This window comes from Panulirus ornatus, chromosome 9 (genome assembly GCF_036320965.1).
Source record: "Panulirus ornatus isolate Po-2019 chromosome 9, ASM3632096v1, whole genome shotgun sequence".
NCBI lineage: Eukaryota > Metazoa > Arthropoda > Malacostraca > Decapoda > Palinuridae > Panulirus > Panulirus ornatus.
Genome location: NC_092232.1, coordinates 1,178,565 through 1,205,260, shown reverse-complemented (window position 1 = coordinate 1,205,260; position 26,696 = coordinate 1,178,565). Strand labels below are relative to the sequence as shown.

At 42.9% G+C, this 26,696-nt stretch overlaps 1 protein-coding gene across 1 annotated transcript in view; it reads left to right on the top strand.

Moving 5' to 3' along the window:
- LOC139750153 (protein sidekick-2-like) overlaps window positions 1-26,696 on the top strand; it is a 186,132-nt gene that overhangs the window by 104,484 nt on the left and 54,952 nt on the right. Inside the window, exon 3 of the mRNA XM_071664487.1 lies at window positions 18,262-18,464. Coding sequence (XP_071520588.1) covers window positions 18,262-18,464 — 203 coding nt within the window. The remainder of the gene's footprint in view (window positions 1-18,261; window positions 18,465-26,696) is intronic.

Here is a 26,696-nt window from a genome sequence, read left to right as displayed (position 1 = left end):
AGGATTACGATCGTCAATAAACATGAGAGTAAACAGAGTAAATATGTTTAAGCAAACAACACATTGATTGCAAAATAGAGAAACATGATTTTCGACTCACGGAGCAGAGTTAATTTATAAATCCAATTCAAAACTTGATTTCGTTTTAAATTGTCTGATGTAAAAGAAAATACACTAACAGCTTCATTCTGTGTATCCCATGCTTGTGAAATTTAACGTAAAAAAGCAGTATAGCTTCGTGTGGCTACACAGCAGGGAATAACATATAGCTTAATTCCAGAACTGAATGAAACTAACGTGCAATTCTTTTGCGTAAATTGTTGCAAGTAATGCAAAATTCCAAACTTGCGATGTTTCTCCCTTGTATTTCTTATCCCGTATGTGTGGCCGAGTATATATATGTTGGCAGTGAGTCAAGGCCGAGAGGAAACACAATGAGATTCCCACAACCAGTCATGGCTACTGAGGTTGTTGTTAGTCATGTGATGTGACCATCTGTGGTTATAACTTTGACTGTTGCTGGAGAGAGAGAGAGATAAAGAGCCTGATAATGAGAACCAGAATATCATATAACATACGCAATGGAACGAAGTGAAGTGTTTGTAGCGTACAACAACACATGTTGTTGATTAGTACACCAACGTTCAAGCAAATTCAACAACTGTATTCATATATTCAACGCTGGATGTCTTGACTGACTGCCAAGGAGACACAACTCTCCCTCGTCATAACATAACTAACAACTTTAACTTCTCAACAACTTGAACTATTGTGACTCAGCATCAAATGTAGAATGCCACAAAGTGTTGCCGAAACTGAATTTGTTTCAGAGAACAGAAATATTTGTGTCTGTATAATTCACCCGTGGGTTATATATCTGTATTCAAAGAATCCCCCTGTGCCACACAAACACATAAATCAGACTATATCCAATATCTTTTCCTTGAATACATAATACATCTATACTTTTTCACTTCTTTTCCTCACACATCTGCTCACCTTCTCATTTTCATTGTCTGTCTTCGAAGAATGTAAGAACTGTTGTCTAGGTATTCATATCTCCCGAGGCAAGTCTTCAGTACTCGTAGAACAATGAAATATATTTTCTTTCCCCTACGCCTCGAAGCGTTGGAACGCTTTATCCTCACATGTCTTTTCCAATAACTATGACCTGGCACTTATAAAAAGCCAGATTTTTCACTTCCTCCAAAATTCGTAAACGCTTTTTCTTGTCTCTTCTTTTTCCCTTTTCGTTAACTTCTTTGTACTTCAATTAAAGTCCGGCCTTGATGTGGACTTTTGTCCACGACTGGAACCTCCAACGTAGGAATAAACGGAGAAATCAATGAATCACCATCGACAGTATAGCACCAGACTGTGTCATGAGGTTATGCCTCCCTCTGACAGTGGTAGATAGACAAGGCCATGCCTCAAGCCCGTCTCAGTGATCCTCACTCTGATTATCGGAGTAGCGAACTATCCAAATGTTATGGATGACACAAAACAAGCAGCAGTCATGATAAGATTACCAGACCAGCATCGTACGTGTCATTCTCAGTCTTTAATATACTTGAATTTAAAGCATTCCAGACGGTACACATGTACTTTATGTCACGTGTTTACATCCTTCTTCTGAACACAGCTGTCCAGAGTTCCTGCTATTGTCTTCTGTCCAAACTTACTTCTAAATATCTTTTTCTTTTGACATCTTGCGAATGTGGGTCCATGTACAGGAGATGGACATAATAACATCTCTTTAGATTTCGCACGAGAGGGACGGGTTTGTGGAAGTGAGGAATACAGAAGGCTTTGTTGAAGGGTTCGTTGTAGTGCGGTGATCAGGCAAAGGTAACTACAGGACAAGGGAAGTACCAGCCCCATAGAGCCTTGGGCTCAACCAAAGTGCTATGATTCCCTCCATTCCGCAAACAGACAGACAGAGAATGAACCCACCACAAGAGGACCCAGATATCAGTATGATACCATTACAACATATACCTCCACCACAACACTGTGGGTCCCACCACAAGAGGACCCAGATATCAGTATGATACCATTACAACATATACCTCCACCACAACACTGTGGGTCCCACCACAAGAGGACCCAGATATCAGTATGATACCATTACAACATATACCTCCACCACAACACTGTGGGTCCCACCACAAGAGGACCCAGATATCAGTATGATACCATTACAACATATACCTCCACCACAACACTGTGGGTCCCACCACAAGAGGACCCAGTCATCAGTATTACATCAGCACACACATAATGTACCTCTGCCACACATGACCATCAACCTTTAGTCCTGGGGAGAAGCCTGAAGCCCAGTGTTGTGGTGGAGACAAAATTCTACCGTTGTGATACTGTTGGCTGAGGTTCTCTTATGGTTGGTTCTATCATCTTTCTGTCTGTCTGTCTCTTTGTCTATCTGTCTGTCTGATCTCTTATCTTCCCCAAATTGTCTTTATCAGTGGATCAGAGCTCAGTAGAGAGCATATAAAGCGTTCCAGGAACTGCGAATTCCTGTACCTTATGCAACCAATATATCTGATGTGAACTCTGGGCGTCCTGGAACTTGCTTCAGTCAGAATGAGAAACTGCTACCAGGAAAAACTTCCGTGTCTTCAAACCGTATCATTCTCTGGGTTCCTAGCGTCAGGGGTTCCTAGCGTCAGGGGTTCCTAGCGTCAGGGGTTCCTAGCGTCAGGGGTTCCTAGCGTCTGGGGTTCCTAGCGTCTGGGTTCCTAGCGTCTGGGGTTCCTAGCGTCAGGGGTTCCTAGCGTCAGGGGTTCCTAGCGTCAGGGGTTCCTAGCGTCTGGGGTTCCTAGCGTCAGGGGTTCCTAGCGTCAGGGGTTCCTAGCGTCAGGGGTTCCTAGCGTCAGGGGTTCCTAGCGTCTGGGGTTCCTAGCGTCAGGTGTAAAATTTCTTTTTTTTTTTCATGTCAAAATGTTGCTGGAACTAGTTTTCTCTCTGGATGATTACTATACCAGTAACTGGAGGCTTGATAACTCTCTTACGGTAGTGACTCCTGCGTGGGCAGCACAAGAATTGCAGAAGGATAAATAGTTGGAGAGAATATTAAGAGGAATCAGTTCTTAACGTAAATCTCAAGATGTATGACTCTGGTTATTTCAGACGTCTCATTAGCGACTGTCAAATATGCTGGGTTGGGTCGACTTGGGAAAATTGGAAATCATAATCCTACTTGTGAGAGCGAGAGATAAGACAGAAGAATTACGTGAGAATGAACTATATACAATGTCGAGGACTGTCAATACAATACCGGCCGAGTGTCCTCATAACGAGACCTAAGGGAAAAACTCGGGCGATTTATGATGATGAAGACGCCCTGAGGAGGGAGATCATACAACTAGGTCACCTCACACTGGTGACCTACCTCCTGGGAAATGGGATCCAGACGATGAATGATGCACTGTCCACTAGACATGATCTCACCATGTAAATGACAGGAACATTAATGTGTACTAAGATGTTTTGTCAGAAACTCAGTTAGTATATAGTGAGAGTCTGGGACAAGTACCAGAAATGCCTGTTCCTTCTCATTCTCTTCCCACACGTGAAAGATTGAAGGCCGGCGCTGAGCTGTAGCTTATTCATTCATTGCATGGGAATTGCCTTTCCCTCCCAGACAGGGCCGGGGTGAGGAAACATGTCTCACAGAGCTGAGGGTTGTGCGTGAGTCTTACAGTAAACATGAGGGAGATATTGTACAAAGGAAAGCCATATAATAACTGTTGTAGACGTACCTAACATAACACTGTGACTCATTTCATATCATCAGTTATGATGAAACATTTTCTTTCTGACTCTGTGTATCTAAACTTCTCGCACGATCAAAAGTGTCAAGCAGCGTTGGGTCTGGTTAGTGATCGGATGTGAAGTCTACTTGGTTTCTCATAAGTTTTCATAAGTACACACACACACACACACACACACGAACAAATTTCTGTGTAGGGTTGGAAGGGTGTATTCTCTTTAATGTGGATTCAGTACCTGCAGCCCAAGTGTAGATGAGATAGGAAGGAAAGACATCAATCTGGGTCAGGGAGGGGAACGAGACAGACAGGGTAATATGCTGGCTCATTATTCACTCTGATACACAGAAGGGACTTCCCCCTGGTCAATGGCTGCCAGCCACTTACTACCTACCTACCTACCGGTCAGAGGTTTACAAAGGAACACAAACAGTAACAGGCCACTGGGTCCTCTTGAGGTTGTCTGTGAGAGAAGAGACCTGAACCAGAGGAATTTACCAGGGAACTTTACAGGTACAAAGGAGGAAATAAAGTGTAGCTTAGAATGAAGCTTAACATCTATTATTCTCTCTTAAAGTATTTAAAGTTTTGCTTTATCTTTTGGCTCATCATATCGTATGTTAACGATCTTGTTAAAGAAACTGCACTTTGCCTCGTTTGAAGTCAAACGTTTGTCCACGAGTTTGTATCCATTACTACGAGTAAAATCAGTCTGATGTGGCCTTATATAACTGTTTAGTGAACATTGCTAAAGCTTTAGATTGTTTTGAATGTCTATATCAAATCACTTCTGAACCTTGTCTTTGCCAAGTTAAATAAGTTTAGGTTTTCAGAACGGCTCGGTTTGGAAACATCATGTTAACTCGCCGTTGTACTTTCTCCATTCTGTCTATCCTTCCTCAAATAAAGTGATCAAAACAGAACACAACGATCAAGTTAGGGGCGCACCACCGAAATACTCAGAGTGAGAATCATTATTTTAGTCTTCAATTCGAATGATCGATTTTTGAAGTTTAGAATTTTGTCTACCTTTTATAATGTTTATATGTAATGCTTACTTGGCTTTTCCTTTCGTTTCCATTGCTGATCTATTAAACTCGTTACATTTACCGGCACCAATATTCATGTGCCACTGAGGAGCCTTGTTCATGAGTTTGTTTTTGTCGGTTTTCAACTGTAGACGTTCAATTCATCTTGTAATTTCATTATCCAGCTTAATGTTGTCTGCAAATTTGGATGTAGCATAGCCCACTGTTAGTGTCATTAAAATGAATTAGATTTGGTCCCAAGACTGATCCCTGTGGCATGTCGCTTTTTACGTCCAACGATTCTGAGATTTGAGTGTGGGTCACTTCTGTTTGTTTACGGCCAATCATCCAGTTTTCCTAACCATAGAAGTACAACCCCACCTCTACCAAGTGACGTATAACTTTGGCTAGTATTCTGTGATGACAAGCACCTTCGAATGGTTTCTGAAAATCTAATCATATGACATCATTCGCTTTACATTCATCATACAAATTGATTGCATCATGAGGGAAATCAGGCATTTTTGTCAAGGTACTCTTTCCTCGAAAACCATGTTGAAAATCGTTGATCAAATGGTGATCTTAGTGATTCACAGACTTATTTTGAGTGATGGTGTCCATAAATTGGCCAAGTACAGACATCAAGTAGATTGGACGATAATAATCTGGCAGTCTTCTTACCATTTATATCTGTCTACATTCCTCTTCGTCCTGATGTCTGTCTGTCATTTCGTCTTCCATATGTCTTTCTTTATCATTTCAGGTGTTGCAGTCGTTTACACGAGGAAAATATTGCACCATTAGTCAAATAAGTAGTAAACTCCCAAGTAAAAAAAATATTTCATGATCGCTGAATCACTGTTTGTGCTCATTTGTATGTGAAAGTCATCACCCGGATGAATTTACATAGGTATATACCTATCTACATGTATGTAAAATATTGACTGGGAATATATATCCATAATACTGTCCTACGCCTCACAAATCATGCTAATTTTCATTTCTTGTTTTGTCCAAAGGAACTTATCTTGATTTTGTTAATACAATTTTTTTCTTTCTTACAATTCTGATTTTCGTGTCATTTGAGAGTTTTTTTGGGAGACTGACCTGAAGTCTGAAGAGAGAGACGCGTACATTCTTCCGCAGGTATCGACGTTTTCAGTTGAAATTGTTGTACTGTTGATGAAGGGACACAATACAGGGAATTATGATAAGCTATGTATTGGTCATTGCACTGAGCTCTGACGTCACACAATCAGGGATCAGATCGGCCTCTCGGGGGTCGGTATAAGACACTGTGTATTACTGCAGTGGGAGGCGAGACTGAGGGATCTCACGCGATGTCTGGCTGCCCACCACTCCAGGAACATGTAGATGGTGTTCACGATCTTTCGTATGGTGTTTATAACCTGACGCACAGGGTCATCAATGTGACCCTGGTATTACATAGGCCTAGAATATTAGCCACTCAAACTACCAAACACTCAGGATCCCCTTAGATAACGCATTTGGTTATCCCTGAACATAGTTAGCAGCTTGCATGTGTGTGTGTGTGTGTGTGTGTGTGTGTGTGGGTCCGACTTGGTCCAGTCCTCAGGACATGGGCAAGAATAAGGTTCGGGCGACGCCGGCAGCAGAGACAGTAACGATTATGGAATTGCCGAGCGGCTCAAGAAAACTGTTGATATACCTTAATCTTCAAGTCTCCCGGTGCAACACTAGACCACGGTCGGTGTATATATCAGGGCAAGATACGGGGTGCGACAGCTCGAACATCTACCTGGGGATTCCGCCGGAACACCGACTGCCAGAGGGTACTCTCTAGGGACCGTCAGCCAGGGGCCTCTCCAGTATAACACCAGCTCCTCCAGGTAGAGCCTGGCGAGGTGCCTGGGGTCCGGTTCCTGCTGAGTGGTCCTTCATCTTTTTTTTTCGCGTGGATCATCGCTTACGACGCTGAGCGAAAGACTTATTTCAGCACGGCGGCCAGCAGAGGAGAGCTCCAACCGTCATATTGCGGTGCAGTCGTCTATTCGTTTAATTCTATATCAAGACAGGTTTAGCAGTGAGACGGTACCTCGCCCTCAGGACGCCCTGATAAAGTGCTGTTCATGCACTACCTGCAATGGTGCGTTTGTTTATATTTGTTTTAAGGATATTTGTCGAATGCACTTCTACCAAAAGTCATAAACACTTAAAAAATATTGTGTATCATCAGACATCATGACTGTATTTGTCTGAAAACACCCGTGTTCTTCCGCTATACTGCGAGATATTCAGTGGTTTGCGTCATTCGTTATCTCCTCCGAACAATGCTTCGATGAAAAAAGATTTTCCAGTGATATTTTGTCTGGTCATTGTCGCTCCATCTTTAGACTGAACTTTGTCCCGTGGCTCTGGAATTGCTTACTTTCATCATCGCACTCTCAGTATATAGATACAGTGACTTAAGAAGCCTTTTAGACGATAATACCAAAATTGTTAGCAAGTCTGATACTCATAACTCTCATCATATGAGAATACTTGTCACTCTCACACCTACCATATGCAGACGATCGTTTCACGAAGCCAAGTTGTTCTTTAAAGTGTGTTGGGATTTGTGTCTTCAAAGTCCAGGCTAATGTGAGGACCTGGGACTGGCAGCTGAGTGTAAGGTGAGTGTGAGTCAAGGTGGTGGTCATGGTGATTTGTTCTGGTGGGTGTAATGGAGTGTGGTGTTGTGGCGGTGTGGAGGGTGGTGTTCATGTAGACGATTATGGCCTACTTTGTCGCAGCCATAGCAAGAGAGATCAGAGTGCACATGTGTGTGTGTGTGTGTGTGTGTATTACCTGAGTCTGTACCTACAGGGAACTTCCTGTCTGACACAAAATGAAGTTAAATCTTCCCTGAGCTAAGAACCTGGGAAGCTATGCTGAATTTGACTGACAATGGTAAACATGAATGACCTCGTCATACAGAAAAACATCGGGAATTTCCGCGTTAAGAATTCTGTGTTATTTTCAACAATTGACCAAAAAAAATAAAGATACAGGGTAACATGTTCGACCGTTTCATTCAGCTCGGGAATTAAGCTATATGTTATTCCCAGCTGTGTAGATCCACGAAGCTATATTGCTTTTATACGTTAAATTTCACAAGCATGAAACACACAGAGGATGAAGCCGCCAGGGCAATGGTTTTGCAACAGACAATTTAAAAGAAAATCAAATTCTGGATAGTTTTTATATATCGACTCCATTTCATGGGGCAAAAAAAGGAAAAAAAAAAAAATAATTCTTTATCATTTTGCAATGTTTAGTTTACGTAAACATGTAAACTGTGTTAAACATTCATGTTTATTGACACAAACATCGTTTCATATATACTATTTCGATTATCTTTTTTTCGTAACTATATCTTTTTTTTTTACATATTCCAGATTAGCAATTGATTTATGTTGTAGTTTGTGATATCTGATCTTTTTATATCGTCATCAGTCTATATAGGACCCTTAACAACACTCACGAAAACTCACACACGCTAACAGTTGTTGTATGATAGAAGAGAATGTTCAGAAGATGGGGACCCACGAGTGTAAAACCCCCTCAGCGTCCAGTACAGATAATCAATTACAAAAAGATTACACACACACACACACACACACACACACACACACACACACACACACACACACACACACACATAATCGTATTGATCATGAGGTTCATGAATCTGTTAAATGAGATGAGACCACACTCGAAGAGGAGATATAATCGTACAAACTACATAGGAAGCAACAAATTCTGTGCCGAGCTACACTGAGTGATGGAGTTCACCAGCAACCAGGGCATTGAGGTGGAAGGTTCTGTGACATTCACAAGGGAGTAGGAACATGGGTACGGCTGGCTACAAACACAGTGGGATGATTGAAAAAGACGAAGGAGTGGTTCAGTGAAACGTGTCAAAAAGCAAAGGAGCTTTACGATGTGCTCTGGTAAAGACAGAGGCGGAATCCCAGCCATGGAGGTATAACAGAGCAAGAGACTGGTATAGGAGGATAACAGGTGAGGAACAGAGAAGCTTTGAATAGAACATTGAGGACAAGCCAGAGGATGATCCAAGAAATATCAGTAAATTCATCAAAAGTAAATCATCAGTTGGAGAGCAGCTGATCAGCCGAAGAGATTCAGAGGTGAGAGCATATCCTCACATCTTGTAGGGATATATCCGATCGTTTATGCTAATCAGACATGCGACTGTCGCTGAAGGAACGTACCCTAGTCATTACTGCTGTTCATCCGTCATTGTGTGCGACACGATGCAGTGCAGACGTCACTGTTGCATCAACATTCATCACACGAGGAAAGTCCAGTTAGGTAGAATACATACGAGTCATGACCCAGTGAACACTATTCCGCACTGTCTGTGGTGAGAATTTGAAGATGGGACAGACAGACGTAACAACTGTCAGTGTACAAAAAAATGTTTTGCTCCCACTACAACGTTGTGGAGATCAGGTTAGGTTTTACATGTAAATTGGTTCATGAATATTGCTAATTTCTCAGTACTGAGGAGAATACGATTATCAGGTCAATATCGACACTCACTAATCTCGTAATATGTATCTCGGCAGAGCACAGACGTAGCCTCATTCGATCAATATTTCCAATTAACCAGCCAAGGAGAGTACTCCCCCGTAGAAAATGGACGTGTCACCATTCGATTAATGTTATCTCGTCACTAGCCTTATGCTGTGCGTGGGTGTAGAATATCGACGTTACTTCGTGCCATCAACAATGCTCACTGACTAGCCTCAGAGTGGTCACCCAGCCAGACTGCACCTGTAGCTCATTCGATCATTATTGTTTACTGATCCATCACGTATTATGCATCAAGGAAGTATACACAAGGGCCTTCCTCTGGGTTGTTTTGCCTGTTGACAAGTGTCTCTATAGTGTGCAACACCAGAGAATACAGACGTGGCTCCGTCCTCCTCCTCCCACCAATACTGCTGACTGACCAGCAAGAGCAGTGCACCGCTGCAGAATATACACACGTCGCCCCATTAAAACAATATTGGCGAGTGGCCTGGCTCGATGTGTGCCGAATCACTCGCCTCGAAGTGCTGGCCAGAGTGGAATGAAGACAACGTCGCCAGCCGCAGAATGCATTAGGGCAGACTACGCACACACACACCCAGCATCAACAGATTAAGTCCCCTGCCTGCTGTTATAGGGCGTGCTGTACTTTCCGTAAGGTTCATGCATTTGAACAGAGTTGTCCATGCAGACGGTTTTTGACATATCATCCTTAACGCACATATTTCTCATACTCTTGATTATGTGGATGACTAACGGAAACATATAACTCTTAAAGAATGTAGACGTAATCAACAACACAGCTCTTAGAAACGTTTCACTTGCTGAGTTACAGAATGATGAACATGTCGTGAAAGTATGTTTTGATTGTTCTTTTCCGTCATGCAATGTCCTCATGATATGGAAGCAAGCTTTCTTAAGCAATGAAGGGGAATTTTTCTCCTTCTCCCCAAGTAAGATATCTGCCGAGACTGGGAAAGCTCTCTTGCTGGCTGTCACGTCCAACAGTTCTCTCCCCTTCTCGCACGACAGTTTTTCAGTTTACGAAAACTAGTTTCTCGATGTTATGAACCTGTCACTACTCTCCCTGTGTTCGATTTCTTCGTCTGGCTCCAAAGGTGTATTGCCTTCGATACGATGAGGTGAACTCTCACCCTTCCTCTCCCAGCTGAACACTTGCCTCAAGCTATGAATACCAAAGTTCTCTCTCTCTCTCTCTTTTCTCTCCAGCCCCCATCGCCCCGAGACCCATGATGCGACGTACGATACTTTCTCTCCCGAGGTACGAAAGCCTTTGAGTCCAGAGCGTTGCTTCGGCACGATTGGCGTGCGCACCAGGCTTCGATTTTCTTCCTGTCACATAAAGATGATAAGAAGTCGGCAGCAAACGTTCCTTTCCGTAGATCTTGTTATAGATTTAACACCTAGGGTTCTTATATCATCATTTATCACCTAGGGTTCTTATATCATCATTTAACACCTAGGGTTCTTATATCATCATTTAACACCTCGGGTTCTTATATCATCATTTAACACCTAGGGTCCTTATATCATCATTTAACACCTAGAGTTCTTATATCATCATTTAACACCTAGGGTTCTTATATCATCATTTAACACCTAGGGTTCTTATATCATCATTTAACACCTAGGGTTCTTATATCATCATTTAACACCTCGGGTTCTTATATCATCATTTAACACCTAGGGTCCTTATATCATCATTTAACACCTAGAGTTCTTATATCATCATTTAACACCTAGGGTTCTTATATCATCATTTAACACCTAGGGTTCTTATATCATCATTTAACACCTAGGGTTCTTAAGTCAGTGACTCAGAGAAAGTGTTGTGTGTTCGTGTCATTGTTCCTTAATATTTTGTCCCTCACAAGAACTTCTGGTATATTTCCATGCGTCAGCTTTCCGTAGATCACCTTTATATCATTATCTGTTTCTTTTGATTTCTCCCACTTAATGTTATTCATCTTTATCTTCGTACACTTTTGATCTATATTTACTGCCATCTCACTATATATATATATATATATATATATATATATATATATATATATATATATATATTCATACTTGTTCGCCGTCATCCATTCTCGACGCCACTCCGTCCTACAGGAAAACAGCACAAATGCATGAAGGAAAAGAAAAAAAGGATACATACATTCTTCTCTACTCCCCCACACCTGATCGCAGCCCCTGCATCAGCGAGGTAGCACCAGGACACAGATGAAGAAAGGACACATCCGCTCGCATCCATACAGGAGGTGTCATGTGTAATGCACCAAAACCAGTGCTCCCATCCACATCCAGGCCCCACAGACCGTTTTATGGATTATCCCGGACGTTTCACATGCCTTGGTTCAGTACAGTGACAACACGTCGACCCCAGCATACCACATCGTTCCAATTCATTCTATTTCTTGCACGCCCCTCACCCTCCATCATGCTAAGGTCCCGAACGCTCACAATCTTTTTCACTCCATCCTTCCATCTCCAGTTTGGTCTCCGCTTCTCATTGTCAACCTCTCCTCACTCATTCTCTCCATGTGTGTGTGTGTGTGTGTGTGTGTGTGTGTGTGTGTGTGTGTGTGGATGTGTGTGTGTGTGTATGTGTGTGTGTGTGTGTGTGTGTGTGTGTGTGTGTGAGTGTATGTGTGTGATCAGTGTGCTATAGTTGGACTATCAAAGATTTTTGTATTAGAGAAATCTTACAATCTGGAGAGTTTCTCTATAGAAACCATTTTCGTTAGATAACTTCTCATTATAAGGTTCTGTTAGAAAACCCCATCCCTTCTGAGGAATTCTTATCTGATAGGAAACCATTCTTTAATACAAAACTTTTGAGAGGTTTCTTCCTTACTAGAAAAAGGAAAAAAAAAAGAATATATCCTTGAAACACAAGAAAAACTCTTGCTTATCAGAGACCATGCCATACGTCAACGTAGAGACCACATCATCGGTCAACGTAGAGACCACGTCATCAATGAACGTAAAGACCACGTCATTAGTCAACGTAGAGACCACCACGTCATCAATCAACGTAGAGACCACGTCATCAATCAACGTAAAGACCACGTCATTAGTCAACGTAGAGACCACCACGTCATCACTCAACGTAGAGACCCCGTCATCAGTCAACCTTTCGTCTCTTGCTTATTAGAGACCTCAACGTCCTTTGGTGCATTAGTCCACAACCTCATATTACAAAGAATTTAATTGCTCGCCAGGTACGAAAAATCCTGAAATCTTTTAAATCTTACAAAATACATCTGCAGAGGTCGGTAATGTTGGAATGAAATCCCATTAACACACGTGTAAAACATCAGTAGAAAAGGGAATGAAAGGCTTTCAACTCGTAGCGGTAAACGCGTTCAGCGAATATGACATTTTATCGAAGCATCAGCGATTTGTGATCAGGTCGAAGGTCGAGAACCATTCATCGTAAATGGGACATGAATGAAACAGGTAGGACACGCATTTAGAACACTACGAGGCGATGTGGTATACAGGGGACGACGTGCTGTCAATGGTCTGAATTAAGGCATATGAAGTGGTCAAAAGAAACCATGGAAAGGTCCAGTGGAGCCTGGCTTCGGTACTTTATACATGACAACTCGAAAGTGGATGTAAGTGAATAAGACCATTCTTCGTCTGGACCAGGCGCCACCTCGCAAACGCGGCAAACGGCGACCAAGAATGAAGCAAGTAATGATAATACTGATGGTACGGCGGAATTACGTTGATAGAAAATGAAGAAACACGACTATACAAGGAAGGACACCAGATATGTATGTTACTGAATGTGTAATTAATCACTACCTATGGAAAATAGTTGTGGATTAATTACTAGATATTCAATTTAGCGAATGGGACTGATGCCAGAAGCACATTGTAGCAAATGTATGATTAAGGAATACTTAATATGGCTGGATGGTGATTACTCGTCGCAAAATATGATAATCAGATGACTAAAAAATGTTTGTTATAGAAATGGATAATTATTTCATGCATCGTATTGCATGAGGATGACTGATATATTGGAACATTTGATAAACAAATTGAGAATACGAATTTGCCTCGGGTATAGAACAGTCTCATCGCAATTTCCAAGCGAATTCTATTAGGGTAATAATATATCTAATGAATTCTAGTAATTAAGAACACTTCTAACTAATCGTCAGGGTCGATGGTAACGTTTAATTAAATCTTCACGTTCTGGGCCATCATTAATGTTACCATAACCTCGGTTCATGGGAGGTGGGAGGTGAGTGGTCATGGGAGGTGACTGGTCAACCCCACTCCTCAAACCCACTCAAGTCGACAGTTCAGGCGGCCCCATTTCGCTTCGATGAGAATGTCTACTCCTTCCCAGGGAAATCATTATGTACGTACTCGTTCTTACTCGGTACAAGGTGCACGTTCTACATCTATTCCTTAACATACCAAAGCCTGGTCTTGTCATCCGAGGCAGAGAGCATCCTGGGATCATACCTCAGGCCAGATCCTATGAGGAAGATCCTTATACCTTTCTTCCTTTCCCCTCAGAGGTCAGGCGTCATCATCAGGAGGTATGCGGAGGTGTAAGAGACGCTGAGCTGGTAAACCTGAACTGCGTCTTCCAAGACCATATAGTTGGTACGATCACTGGTGTTGATGATGACACGATACATCCTTCCCAGTGGTCGGTCTTTCCTGCCCTCCGGTAATCGCTTGTCGTCGTTCCGTTGGCACCAGCAGCCAAGCGATCAACCCAGGTGTGACCGGTGCTGTCCTTTCCCTATGGGAAGTCTTTCCCGGAACGGCAGTTTGGTTCTTTCCACTGATGACGGGGTCTCCCTCCCTCCTCCGCCTGACCAAGGGGATTCTTGAACACTGCCGGTGTTGCCCTGTACAATGCTGATCCTCCTCTTCCTCTCAAGAGTCTCTCCCTTACTGTAGAAATTATATGTCTAGTCAGGGGATGTATTTGACTGATGTGGAGAGTCGTTGCTTGTTTTCCACCCCCGGAAGCCAGACATTCTGCCCTGCGTAGCCTCAAGTCATTCTTGGGCAAAGTGTAGCACCTCCTCCCAGCTCCCCGTCACCAGGGATACCCTGAAGCCACTAGGCAGGGGCGCTGATAGATGAAGCAGCTGGCAGATGACTTCCTCACGAGGCAAGGGAGGGAGTCAGTATGTCATCGTTAGCTGAACTGAATTCTAGTTCCAAGGCAGTACAGGGTAACCACCTTACTTGTTGATATCATGGAGAGTTAAATCCATGAAACCGAACCTACCTCTGGGCTGGTCATCAGGAGAGAAGGCTGGTATGTCCATAACACAGCTGGCTGGTGATTACGGGGGATATATTATAGCGAGAGTGTAATTTCTGGACTTAGAATATGGCAAGCAGATGATTAAGAGATTATCATGATAATACAGGAAACAAATAATTGCTATTACAAACGATTAAAACTGAAGCATAGTGTAGGTCAATTAGGCCACAGGGAGTATAATATAGGGAGCAGATGGTTGTTGAGAGAGTCATGATATGGTCTACGGGAGATTATTGATAGGATTAGCATGATACAGGGAGGCCAATAATTACATACAGTTTACTCTCTCCCGCCCAAAGTAAGATTAACCTTAATCACCTTGTGATGACCTGCTCCTCGCTCATCACAGCCACCTTCTGTGGTGGGCGGTGGTTGTGGTGGAGTGTTGGTTGTAGTTGTGATCTTGGTGGTGGTGGTGGTTGTAATGTTCATGGTGGGGGTAGCATGTGGTAGTGATGATTGAGTAGTGGTGATGGTTGTGGGATGAGACACTGTCAGTAGTCGAGGTGAAGGTGATGAGCTGAAGGCGTTCCTAGTGTTAACTGATGTGGCACACATCAGTAGCAGGATGATGTTAACAGAGGTGGCAGTGGTGGCAGACGTGATGGTAGTGGCAGAAACCAATGATGCGGAAAATCTCTGTAAAAGTAGAGGTGGAGGCATAGATGGCAGACACCACAGGTGATGGTGGGAACTGTAGGTGTGTGTACTAGTGGTGGCAGACACAGTGGTGGCAGGAACTATAGCTGGTTGTATTAGTGGTGGCAGGAGACAGGGAGATCATTACATGTGTCTGCTGTGGCGTGGCGGTGCTGTTACAGTGTAAGGCAAGTGAGTGTACAGATGTTACCTGATCCCACCCTGGGACTTACCACCATCTCTTGCGGAAGTGTTAGATAGAGACGTGTGGCTCACAGCCGACAGAGGGATCAGAAAAGGCGACTTAGTAGGATTCCAAAGCATTAGATTCTATTCACTAGCTTTGAATTTGTCTCATACAATCGTTAATGTTTCAAGATTGATAAATCAGGTACACATGATACTGATGATACAAGTACCATTACCTTAGAACGAATAATTCGAAATGATATTAAGTGAATCAGGGAATATTCCAACTTGGATTGGTGATATACATTACTCTGAATGAACGGTTCATTTCATCTTCCTCGTCAGAGACAATCAGAATAGAGGAAAATGTTGAATGAAAACTCTCGACTTAAAGTGGAGGTGCGGGACTGCTCTGGACAGGTGCTGGGGACAGAAGGAACTAACTCATCCAAGTTTTAATATCTTTCACGTGTAAGTTCTGCAAGCACACGGAGGCTGTGTCTGGCAGGAGCAGCGCTTGGAGGAAACTGATGATTTGAAGCAATAAACCCGTGGCAGAAATCTAATGGCACACACACACACACACACACACACACACACACACACACACACACACAAGGGCCCCCGTGGTGTAGTGGTTAACTTTACTCACCGAGAATCATCACGTGTACGCCTTGGTTTAGGCCAGCATGGGTTCGAATCCTTGGCGTGGCCCTCAGGATACACCCAGTACAGGTGTTCAACCTTCCCTCGAGGCTGGTCAACAAATGGGTACCTGGCTAAGGCTGGGATGTGTGCGTGAATACATGGCACATATATACAATGTTAAGAGACGGTTCAACAAGAGTATTAAACTCCCTCCGCGTAACTCATAAATGGTAATCACACAAGACGGGTGACTACGAGTGTAAGACTCCCCCCGTACAGTACAAATAGGTGATTACGTAGATTATGCAGGAGACAGTGCGGCAGTGTGGAATTAAACTCTCTTGACAGACTATCTATCATTTAGCTGCTCTGTAATTTTAAAGAAATCCATGGAAAGAATTCTGCATTTAAGTCTACAGATGAATTCCAGCAGTATTAACGTCTGGGGAACTGTTTTATCTTAAGCAGACTTTTATTTTTTTATCATCATCTTATCCTCTCCAGATGATGCTAATTCTATGTTCATGTGTCTTGTTATATTCTACGGCACTTACAGCTGTAGCACGCGCTAATACTGTGGTACAATACACAGCGTTACGTATATACGCGAGCATCCTCAGATTACATATATGAAAGGAAAGATAAGAATTCCACTACATTTCTTTATCAAAGCGAACAAATTGCGGATGGAGAACAGCGAGGCAAGAAGGCCCTCGCCCCACAAAGACTCTCCCGGGGCAAAAGTTCGTAAATTTGACAAAACTCGACCCACTTTGGTACAACCGAGCAGAAACCCACTCTACTTTTTTCTCAAAATTAACTCGTGGCTGCAGTTGCTGCACCTCTTGTGCCATTACCAAGTCCGCCTTCATCTCCCGTCTTATGAATTTCATCCAGCGGAAGATCCTCTTTTCCCCCCGGAACCGGATTAAATTTATCTGTGCCACCATTTCCACAGCTTGTCGTATATTACACCCGCTTCCCCGTGAGGGAGCTCTTGATGCAGAGTGTGGGGAGGGATGTTCATCATTATCCTTCCTGAAGATGTATCTCAGAGGAGGGTCTTATCCTGCAGTACCGCTCATTGAGCTGTGATCGTAAGGGCTGCTGGGAGGAGGAGGAGGAGGAGGACTCACAGGATGTCTCCCGTCGTTGGCCGCGTTAGTGAGTCAGTAGGGATGGATCCCAACAGAGTCCTCACACACAGGTGATGATGGCACAGAGGAGGGTCAGTAACGACTGTCTGGCCTGAGGTTTCCACGCTGACGTGAACATAGACAAAGAAACTCAGAAGATAATGATAATGATGATAATAGAACGATAAGGATAATGATAATGATAAAACGATAAGGATAATGATAATAATGATAATAATAGACACGTGTAGTAACCTGTTTTCAATACTTCCATTCCTTGCCGTTGTCTAGTTCCGTTCACTGATATGGATAATCATGTTTATTAGATAGTCAGACACACACACACACACACACACACACACACATACGTCACCCATGATTTATTCCCATAGTGTACAAAGGCTACCTAAACATCAGTCTTATTTTTAAAACTCAAACCTTTAAAGTTTATTCTATTCCTGAAAGGTCATTATGTTTAGAAGTTGATCCAAGTCTTCCACATACAATAATACCCACAATTTCACCTGCAAACTTTACCCACATCTCTAAATGCCTCGACTGTGGCTCTCAGTAGCACGGATGAACTTGTCCCCAGCGTCAAGCCAGCACAGAGGCTCGCCAGGCTGTTCCTGTGATACACGACGTTGAGGATTAGGACAAATATTACATCATCTGATCATCTGTGGGCGTGACGGGCGTGACGGGCGGGCGGGCGAGCGGGCGGGCGGGCGGGTGAGGTATAATGTTGTCAAGAGGACTTTGAAATATTATCTTTCCTTACCATTCCCTATCCCTTTATCTTGTTCAGAAGATACGTACCAGTTGAAAGCCTTTGAAATAAGATAGGTTCGTTTTATACATATATATATACATGATGAAGATTAGAATCCATTGAAAGACTAAAATCTCTGCTTCTTTCCCAGACGTTCTGCTGGTGGACAGCAAGATGCGCACAAACCCAGGCGGCAACCACGTCGAGGCACAAGCCGTTGGCATGCCGGACTGGGGGGCGTTCTCCACCCCGAAGGGGCCCCACTTCGCTGCGGACTCGCCCCGACACGTGACAGCAGCCGTCGGCACCCCAGCACACATCCCTTGCAAGGCCAGGAACCTGGGCTCAAAGTCGGTGAGTGTAGAGGTAATGCTCTCGTGTAGTGACGATTTACCAAATCTTAGAAAGTAATAATTCCACAATAATCTATTTTCTTTTAATATTTTGTTGACATAGTTCTTAGAGAGAATATCATCTCTGGAATAGAATTAATCGCACGTCTTTCCAGCATGTTTTTTCATTACAATTGGTCATGAAAAGCTTTAACATAACAGCATCACACTTGACCCTGTCGCTACTCCAGACCTTTAAAATGGCAATAGTTAGTCGAACATTCGTTAGATAAAGTTCTGTTGACCCGGCCATCATCTGGAACCCTTGTTGATGATTGATTCCACCAGGTGCCCACAGATGTCACTAGCAGCTTACCGCCAAAGCCGGAACATGATATGCGCCTCAGTCACCAATAGGTCATCATGACTGGTGTATGTGTGTTGACTTTGTACGATGACACAGTAAAATGTCAAGGAAGCACGTTTAGTTCAGTTTTAGTATAAATATGACAGTTATTGTAGTATTTGTGTTTATAACTTTGGTGTTAGGAAATATATTTCTCCTAAATTCATGTAAAAACAAAGGTTCCTTTTGTAAATGTTATGTAAATTTGAGGTAAATAATTACGTATATGTATAGTGTGTTCAGTGTATATCGTGTGAAATCATCTTTGGATAAACAAACAACCTTTCGTGCACCGGCCTCTCGCCCTGTTCACTCAACACAACACAGACTCGTATCTAGGATGGTAATACATTACTATTCTGGCTGGGTATTTTCTGTGATGAAATGTAACAGACATAATCTGGGGGATTATCTTACTGACGTATTAAGGGATTTTTTTTTCTCTTGCACACTGGGAGAAGGGGAATTATTTCTGAGGTATTGCACAATTAAGGCATTAGACCTGTGTTTCTTTATGGCTATTCCACTCACAGACTTTCCTCACATGCAAAGAATCACAATCCTTTTGTCTTTTATATTCTATAGGTAGTACATATGAAAGACTTTTCTTCCTGCGAAATCATACGTTCTGGATCATTTTTGTTTACATGGTCATACTTATCATCGTATGTTTTGTATTTCCTTCTCTGGACAACAGTTTCGAGAGTTGGGTCACGTACGAAGAAGGCGTTCAAGATTTCAGGTTGGTGGTTGTACGATTCACGGTGACGACCTTAACGACTCTGGTGATTGATAGGACTAAAAACCTAAACAACTTCACTATGAACCAAGGAGAACCGCGCACCTCCACCACCACCACCAGCCGAAGCCCACGTCTAATATCTTAAGTGGCCGTCGGTCTGCGCCTCACCTGCTTCATCCTCTAGTGACCTCTCACCCGCCCCGTCCCCTTGTCTCCTGGTGCCTTAAAGGAGTCGTCCACTCCAGAAATCCATAAGGATATCTGATACCACCAGAGGCAGTGTAAAGAGATCACGTCATCCCAATCTAACCTCTTTTCCTCAGTCTACCTCCCTTAATATAGATTGTTTTCCTTATGTTAGATATTCAACGCACCCACCATGAAAGTAATCGAGAGTTTAGTAGTTTACCCTTGAAAAGAAAATCAATAAGGCTTTTACCACCTTTCTTATAAGTCTTTGGAATTCATGTTTACTTGTATCTGTTTGCGAACGTCTGTAATGCCTCTGTGCTTGTTATGTCCGGTGCAGGTTCTTCTTTCACTTGCTACCTCTTCCTTGAGCTTCAGGTTGTTTATCCCTCACGACTGTTTACGACGCCTTATCGTCAGCCAGTGTAGGCGCCAGGGATTGACGCGTCACAGTCACCTGGGTCATGAGAGAGCCACCTGGAAAGAAGGTTCCTCATTAAGCGTGGCATAACGTCACTCCACATCAGGATGATGACGAACCGTAGCCACTCGCTTCAGGATGTACATTGCCCAAAAGTTCCTCGAGGACTATGTGAGTGATCATCATATTCCTTTAGGGCACTTCGAGGATGACCTGATGTCCTCCTCAACACAGATGTTAGAATCGCACCTGCTGCCCTATACAGTCATGCGCCAGCCGTGCAGTTGCCTGCATGCTGGACCAGGACCTTCTGCGTGTGCGATGGACTCGTTTGCGCACCGCGTCAATAACAGGTGCACGCGCGTGCGCTCGTTTTACTGGCATCTCTCCAACAAGTTTCTTTCGAGCCTGAGCTCTCAAAGTTGTCATTAAATCCTCAGCTGATGAGTTGGGTTTATTTGCTTCCCCGTCCACGTCAGCCTCTGGGGCAACTGAACGAGGAAATTAAATGTCTGTCTAATCCGTGAACCCATCTCTTAAAGGTCTTCATAAAGGGAGGGTGAGAGACATCGATGGAGAGTGAGACATCGAGGGAGTGAGAAATATCGAGGAAGAAGGAGACAACTAACCACGTCCTCCCTCCAGATTAAGACAAGGACGACTCTTCGTCTCTTTGTTTCTTCATTTCTCTGTTTTCAGTTTTTTCTATGTGGACTTCGTAACATGAGTGAGTGCAATGATAACTAATAACCGGTTGGTTATTCTTGTTAACTACACACCTGAGTTTACCTTGTGCGATACTGGTGTTACATGCATGGCTCAGCGAAATCTACTTCCGTGAGTGTGACGGTGGAAGAGTTGCAGAATATATTTCCTCGTAGATGAGGTCATGCTCCAGGATCCCAGTGGAGCACATTGTGAACCATGGCGCCTCCTACTGAGTAAAGAAACTTAAGGCATATCATTCCTCATCTGCCTCACGTCATCTTCCGTTGCAGCTCATGATACTTGTTACATCGTTCCCCTACCTGTCTATGTGGCTGACTTTCCTCTTGTCTTTGCATTCAAAGTGTACTCATTCCTAACTTCAGGGCCTCGATCTACGGTAAACTACTCTCAGTTTTTTGTGTGTATAGTGATTGTAACGCTGGGAAATTCTAACGCTACGAGAGTATCGAATTAAAGATTTGCTATCTCATGTTTGTTCTAGGTTGAATGGGGGGAAAATTAGAGGAAGTGAAGTGTTTTAGATCTGAGAGTGGGCATGGCAGCGAATGGAACCATGGAAGCGGTAATAAGTCATAGGGAGGAGGAGGGGGCGATGGTTCTGGGAGCACTGGAAAATGTGTGGAAAAAGAGGTTACCTTGGAGAGTAAAAATGGGTATGTTTGAAGGAATAGTAGTCCTAGCAATATCATATGAATGTGAAGTATGGGCTATCGATTATTCTTTTTTTTTTCCAAAAGAAGGAACAGAGAAGGGGGCCAGGTGAGGATATTCCCTCAAAGGCCCAGTCCTCTGTTCTTAACGCTACCTCGCAAATGCGGGAAATGGGGAATAGTTTGAAAGATATATATATATATAGAGGGGACGGGAGCGGGGGGCCGGAAATCCTCCCCTCCTTGTATTAACTTTCTAAAATGGGAAACAGAAGAAGGAGTCACGCGGGGAGTGATCATCCTCCTCGAAGGCTCAGAGTGGGGTGCCTAAATGTGTGTGGATGTAACCAAGATGTGAAAAAAGGAGAGATAGGTAGTATGTTTGAGGAAAGGAACCTGGATGTTTTGGCTCTGAGTGAAACGAAGCTCAAGGGTAAAGGGGAAGAGTGGTTTGGAAATGTCTGGGGAGTGAAGTCAGGGGTTAGTGAGAGGACAAGAGCAAGGGAAGGAGTAGCAATACTCCTGAAACAGGAGTTGTGGGAGTATGTGATAGAATGTAAGAAAGTAAATTCTCGATTAATATGGGTAAAATTGAAAGTTGATGGAGAGAGGTGGGTGATTATTGGTGCATATGCACCTGGGCATGAGAAGAAAGATCATGAGAGGCAAGTGTTTTGGGAGCAGCTGAATGAGTGTGTTAGCGGTTTTGATGCACGAGACCGGGTTATAGTGATGGGTGATTTGAATGCAAAGGTGAGTAATGTGGCAGTTGAGGGAATAATTGGTATGCATGGGGTGTTCAGTGTTGTAAATGGAAATGGTGAAGAGCTTGTAGATTTATGTGCTGAAAAAGGACTGATGATTGGGAATACCTGGTTTAAAAAGCGAGATATACATAAGTATACTTATGTAAGTAGGAGAGATGGCCAGAGAGCGTTATTGGATTACGTGTTAATTGACAGGCGTGCGAAAGAGAGACTTTTGGATGTTAATGTGCTGAGAGGTGCAACTGGAGGGATGTCTGATCATTATCTTGTGGAGGCTAAGGTGAAGATTAGTATGGGTTTTCAGAAAAGAGGAGTGAATGTTGGGGTGAAGAAGGTGGTGAGAGTAAGTGAGCTTGGGAAGGAGACCTGTGTGGGGAAGTACCAGGAGAGACTGTGTACAGAATGGAAAAAGGTGAGAACAATGGAAGTAAGGGGAGTGGGGGAGGAATGGGATGTATTTAGGGAGTCAGTGATGGATTGCGCAAAAGATGCTTGTGGCATGAGAAGAGTGGGAGGTGGGCCGTTTAGAAAGGGTAGTGAGTGGTGGGATGAAGAAGTAAGAGTATTAGTGAAAGAGAAGAGAGAGGCATTTGGACGATTTTTGCAGGGAAAAAATGCAATTGAGTGGGAGAAGTATAAAAGAAAGAGACAGGAGGTCAAGAGAAAGGTGCAAGAGGTGAAAAAAAGGGCAAATGAGAGTTGGGGTGAGAGACTATCAGTAAATTTTAGGGAGAATAAAAAGATGTTCTGGAAGGAGGTAAATAGGGTGCGTAAGTCAAGGGAGCAAATGGGAACTTCAGTGAAGGGCGTAAATGGGGAGGTGATAACAAGTAGTGGTGATGTGAGAAGGAGATGGAATGAGTATTTTGAAGGTTTGTTGAATGTGTCTGATGACAGAGTGGCAGATATAGGGTGTTTTGGTCGAGGTGGTGTGCAAAGTGAGAGGGTTAGGGAAAATGATTTGGTAAACAGAGAAGAGGTAGTAAAAGCTTTGCGGAAGATGAAAGCCGGCAAGGCAGCAGGTTTGGATGGTATTGCAGTGGAATTTATTAAAAAAGGGGGTGACTGTATTGTTGACTGGTTGGTGAGGTTATTTAATGTATGTATGACTCATGGTGAGGTGCCTGAGGATTGGCGGAATGCGTGCATAGTGCCATTGTACAAAGTCAAAGGGGATAAGAGTGAGTGCTCAAATTACAGAGGTATAAGTTTGTTGAGTATTCCTGGTAAATTATATGGGAGGGTATTGATTGAGAGGGTGAAGGCATGTACAGAGCATCAGATTGGGGAAGAGCAGTGCGGTTTCAGAAGTGGTAGAGGATGTGTGGATCAGGTGTTTGCTTTGAAGAATGTATGTGAGAAATACTTAGAAAAGCAAATGGATTTGTATGTAGCATTTATGGATCTGGAGAAGGCATATGATAGAGTTGATAGAGATGCTCTGTGGAAGGTATTAAGAATATACGGTGTGGGAGGCAAGTTGTTAGAAGCAGTGAAAAGTTTTTATCGAGGATGTAAGGCATGTGTACGTGTAGGAAGAGAGGAAAGTGATTGGTTCTCAGTGAATGTAGGTTTGCGGCAGGGGTGTGTGATGTCTCCATGGTTGTTTAATTTGTTTATGGATGGGGTTGTTAGGGAGGTAAATGCAAGAGTTTTGGAAAGAGGGGCAAGTATGAAGTCTGTTGGGGATGAGAGAGCTTGGGAAGTGAGTCAGTTGTTGTTCGCTGATGATACAGCGCTGGTGGCTGATTCATGTGAGAAACTGCAGAAGCTGGTGACTGAGTTTGGTAAAGTGTGTGGAAGAAGAAAGTTAAGAGTAAATGTGAATAAGAGCAAGGTTATTAGGTACAGTAGGGTTGAGGGTCAAGTCAATTGGGAGGTGAGTTTGAATGGAGAAAAACTGGAGGAAGTGAAGTGTTTTAGATATCTGGGAGTGGATCTGTCAGCGGATGGAACCATGGAAGCGGAAGTGGATCATAGGGTGGGGGAGGGGGCGAAAATTTTGGGAGCCTTGAAAAATGTGTGGAAGTCGAGAACATTATCTCGGAAAGCAAAAATGGGTATGTTTGAAGGAATAGTGGTTCCAACAATGTTGTATGGTTGCGAGGCGTGGGCTATGGATAGAGTTGTGCGCAGGAGGATGGATGTGCTGGAAATGAGATGTTTGAGGACAATGTGTGGTGTGAGGTGGTTTGATCGAGTAAGTAACGTAAGGGTAAGAGAGATGTGTGGAAATAAAAAGAGCGTGGTTGAGAGAGCAGAAGAGGGTGTTTTGAAATGGTTTGGGCACATGGAGAGAATGAGTGAGGAAAGATTGACCAAGAGGATATATGTGTCGGAGGTGGAGGGAACGAGGAGAAGAGGGAGACCAAATTGGAGGTGGAAAGATGGAGTGAAAAAGATTTTGTGTGATCGGGGCCTGAACATGCAGGAGGGTGTAAGGAGGGCAAGGAATAGAGTGAATTGGAGCGATGTGGTATACAGGGGTTGACGTGCTGTCAGTGGAGTGAATCAAGGCATGTGAAGCGTCTGGGGTAAACCATGGAAAGCTGTGTAGGTATGTATATTTGCGTGTGTGGACGTGTGTATGTACATGTGTATGGGGGGGGGGGTTGGGCCATTTCTTTCGTCTGTTTCCTTGCGCTACCTCGCAAACGCGGGAGACAGCGACAAAGTATAAAAAAAAAAAAAAAAAAAAAAAAAAAAAATATATATATATATATATATATATATATATATATATATATATATATATATATATATATATATATATATATATATATATATATATATATGCTTTTTATCATTTCAGCACAGGAAAATCCAGCCAGCACTATTGATGAGCGACGGGTAATTATTGGCACATCACTCATTTGTTCTGTTGTAAACCGTGAGAGGAAAAAAAAATGTATTTTTGTATCACAGGAAAAAAATGCGAAAATGCGAACATGTGAATATTTCTAGTCTTTCCTTAATGCCATCAGGTATATGCGACACTGTGAGTCTGATTGTAGAGAAAATCTAACTACAAGTTGCCTCTCTATTGTAAGGCTGAGCCAGGGAGATCAGACGTAATCTTAATGGGAAAACTTAGTTGAGTTTCACTTGGAAGGATCATGATTTCCATTTTGTTATTTCAGAGCCGAGTTTTGTTATGCATATGATACGCACACACACACACACACACACACACACACACGCACACACACACATACACACACACACACACACACACACACACATACGTGGTATAGTGGTAAACAAGAGGGCAACAAAGATGGTACCAGGATTGTGAGAGTCGAGTTACAGGGAGACTAAAAGCTTTAAACTTGGTCACCGTGGAAGATCGGTGATGTACACAGTAAATAGTTCTTCGAGAGATGTAGGGATACGACAACCAGAGAATATTGCCTGAAATCAAGCAAGAAACTTGTGACAAACGATATATAAAAGTACTTCTGTACCATAAGACTGTTGGGCAAATGGACAATTACTGAATGAGAATGTGGTAAATGTGGAAAGCATAAAGAAGTTTAAAGATGTTGTACGATGGTAGAGGCAGTTCAAGATATGGGGCAGTACGAATGCAAAACTCCCTCCTCGTACAGGACAAAGAGGTAATTAGATACAGGAAACAATACACTTTTATACGCAAATCTTTCCACGTACGCAGAGAGTCTGATAAACATTTACTTTACACATATCTATGTAATGATGTATGTAAACAAACCACGGTTCTTTCTGGGGAGGCAAGTCTCACGGTACTCGACATGTGAACTAGCTTTGTTATGATCCGAACCTGGTAACGTGTGACGTCAGTGATGGCTGGAGACGCACGTCCTCCTCCTCTACTCTCGCCCTGGGAATCCTGGGGACGCATGTCCTCCTCCTCGGCGTCTGTCCTCCTGCAGAAGGACTGACGCCATTCAGTCTTACTCAATTTCTTCTTTGTCGATTTTATTGTCACTTGCTGCTTCCATTCTCCGGTTTATTTTCATAATAACAAAACGTCATATTATTTTTTCTTCCTTTGAAAGTATGCTATACTCACAATTTTCATCCTTTTCTGTTGTTTTCGTTATATTTAACATACAGATATTCTAACAAGTATTTTCCATTATCCTTTTTGACTTTTGTTTTAATTTACTTCGCCTCCTCATATCTTTTATTTTTTCCACCAAATATTTCGTTGTTTGTGGTGCTCTTTTTTGATATTCTAGATTTGATTTAAATTTCGTTTCTGTTATGTAGACGGAAAGTTTTCTTAAGGAGCATCAACAGAGTCTATACTAGAGGTGAGGTATGATAGACTCTCAGATCCCATAGAAAACCGACCATCATCCTCCTCTG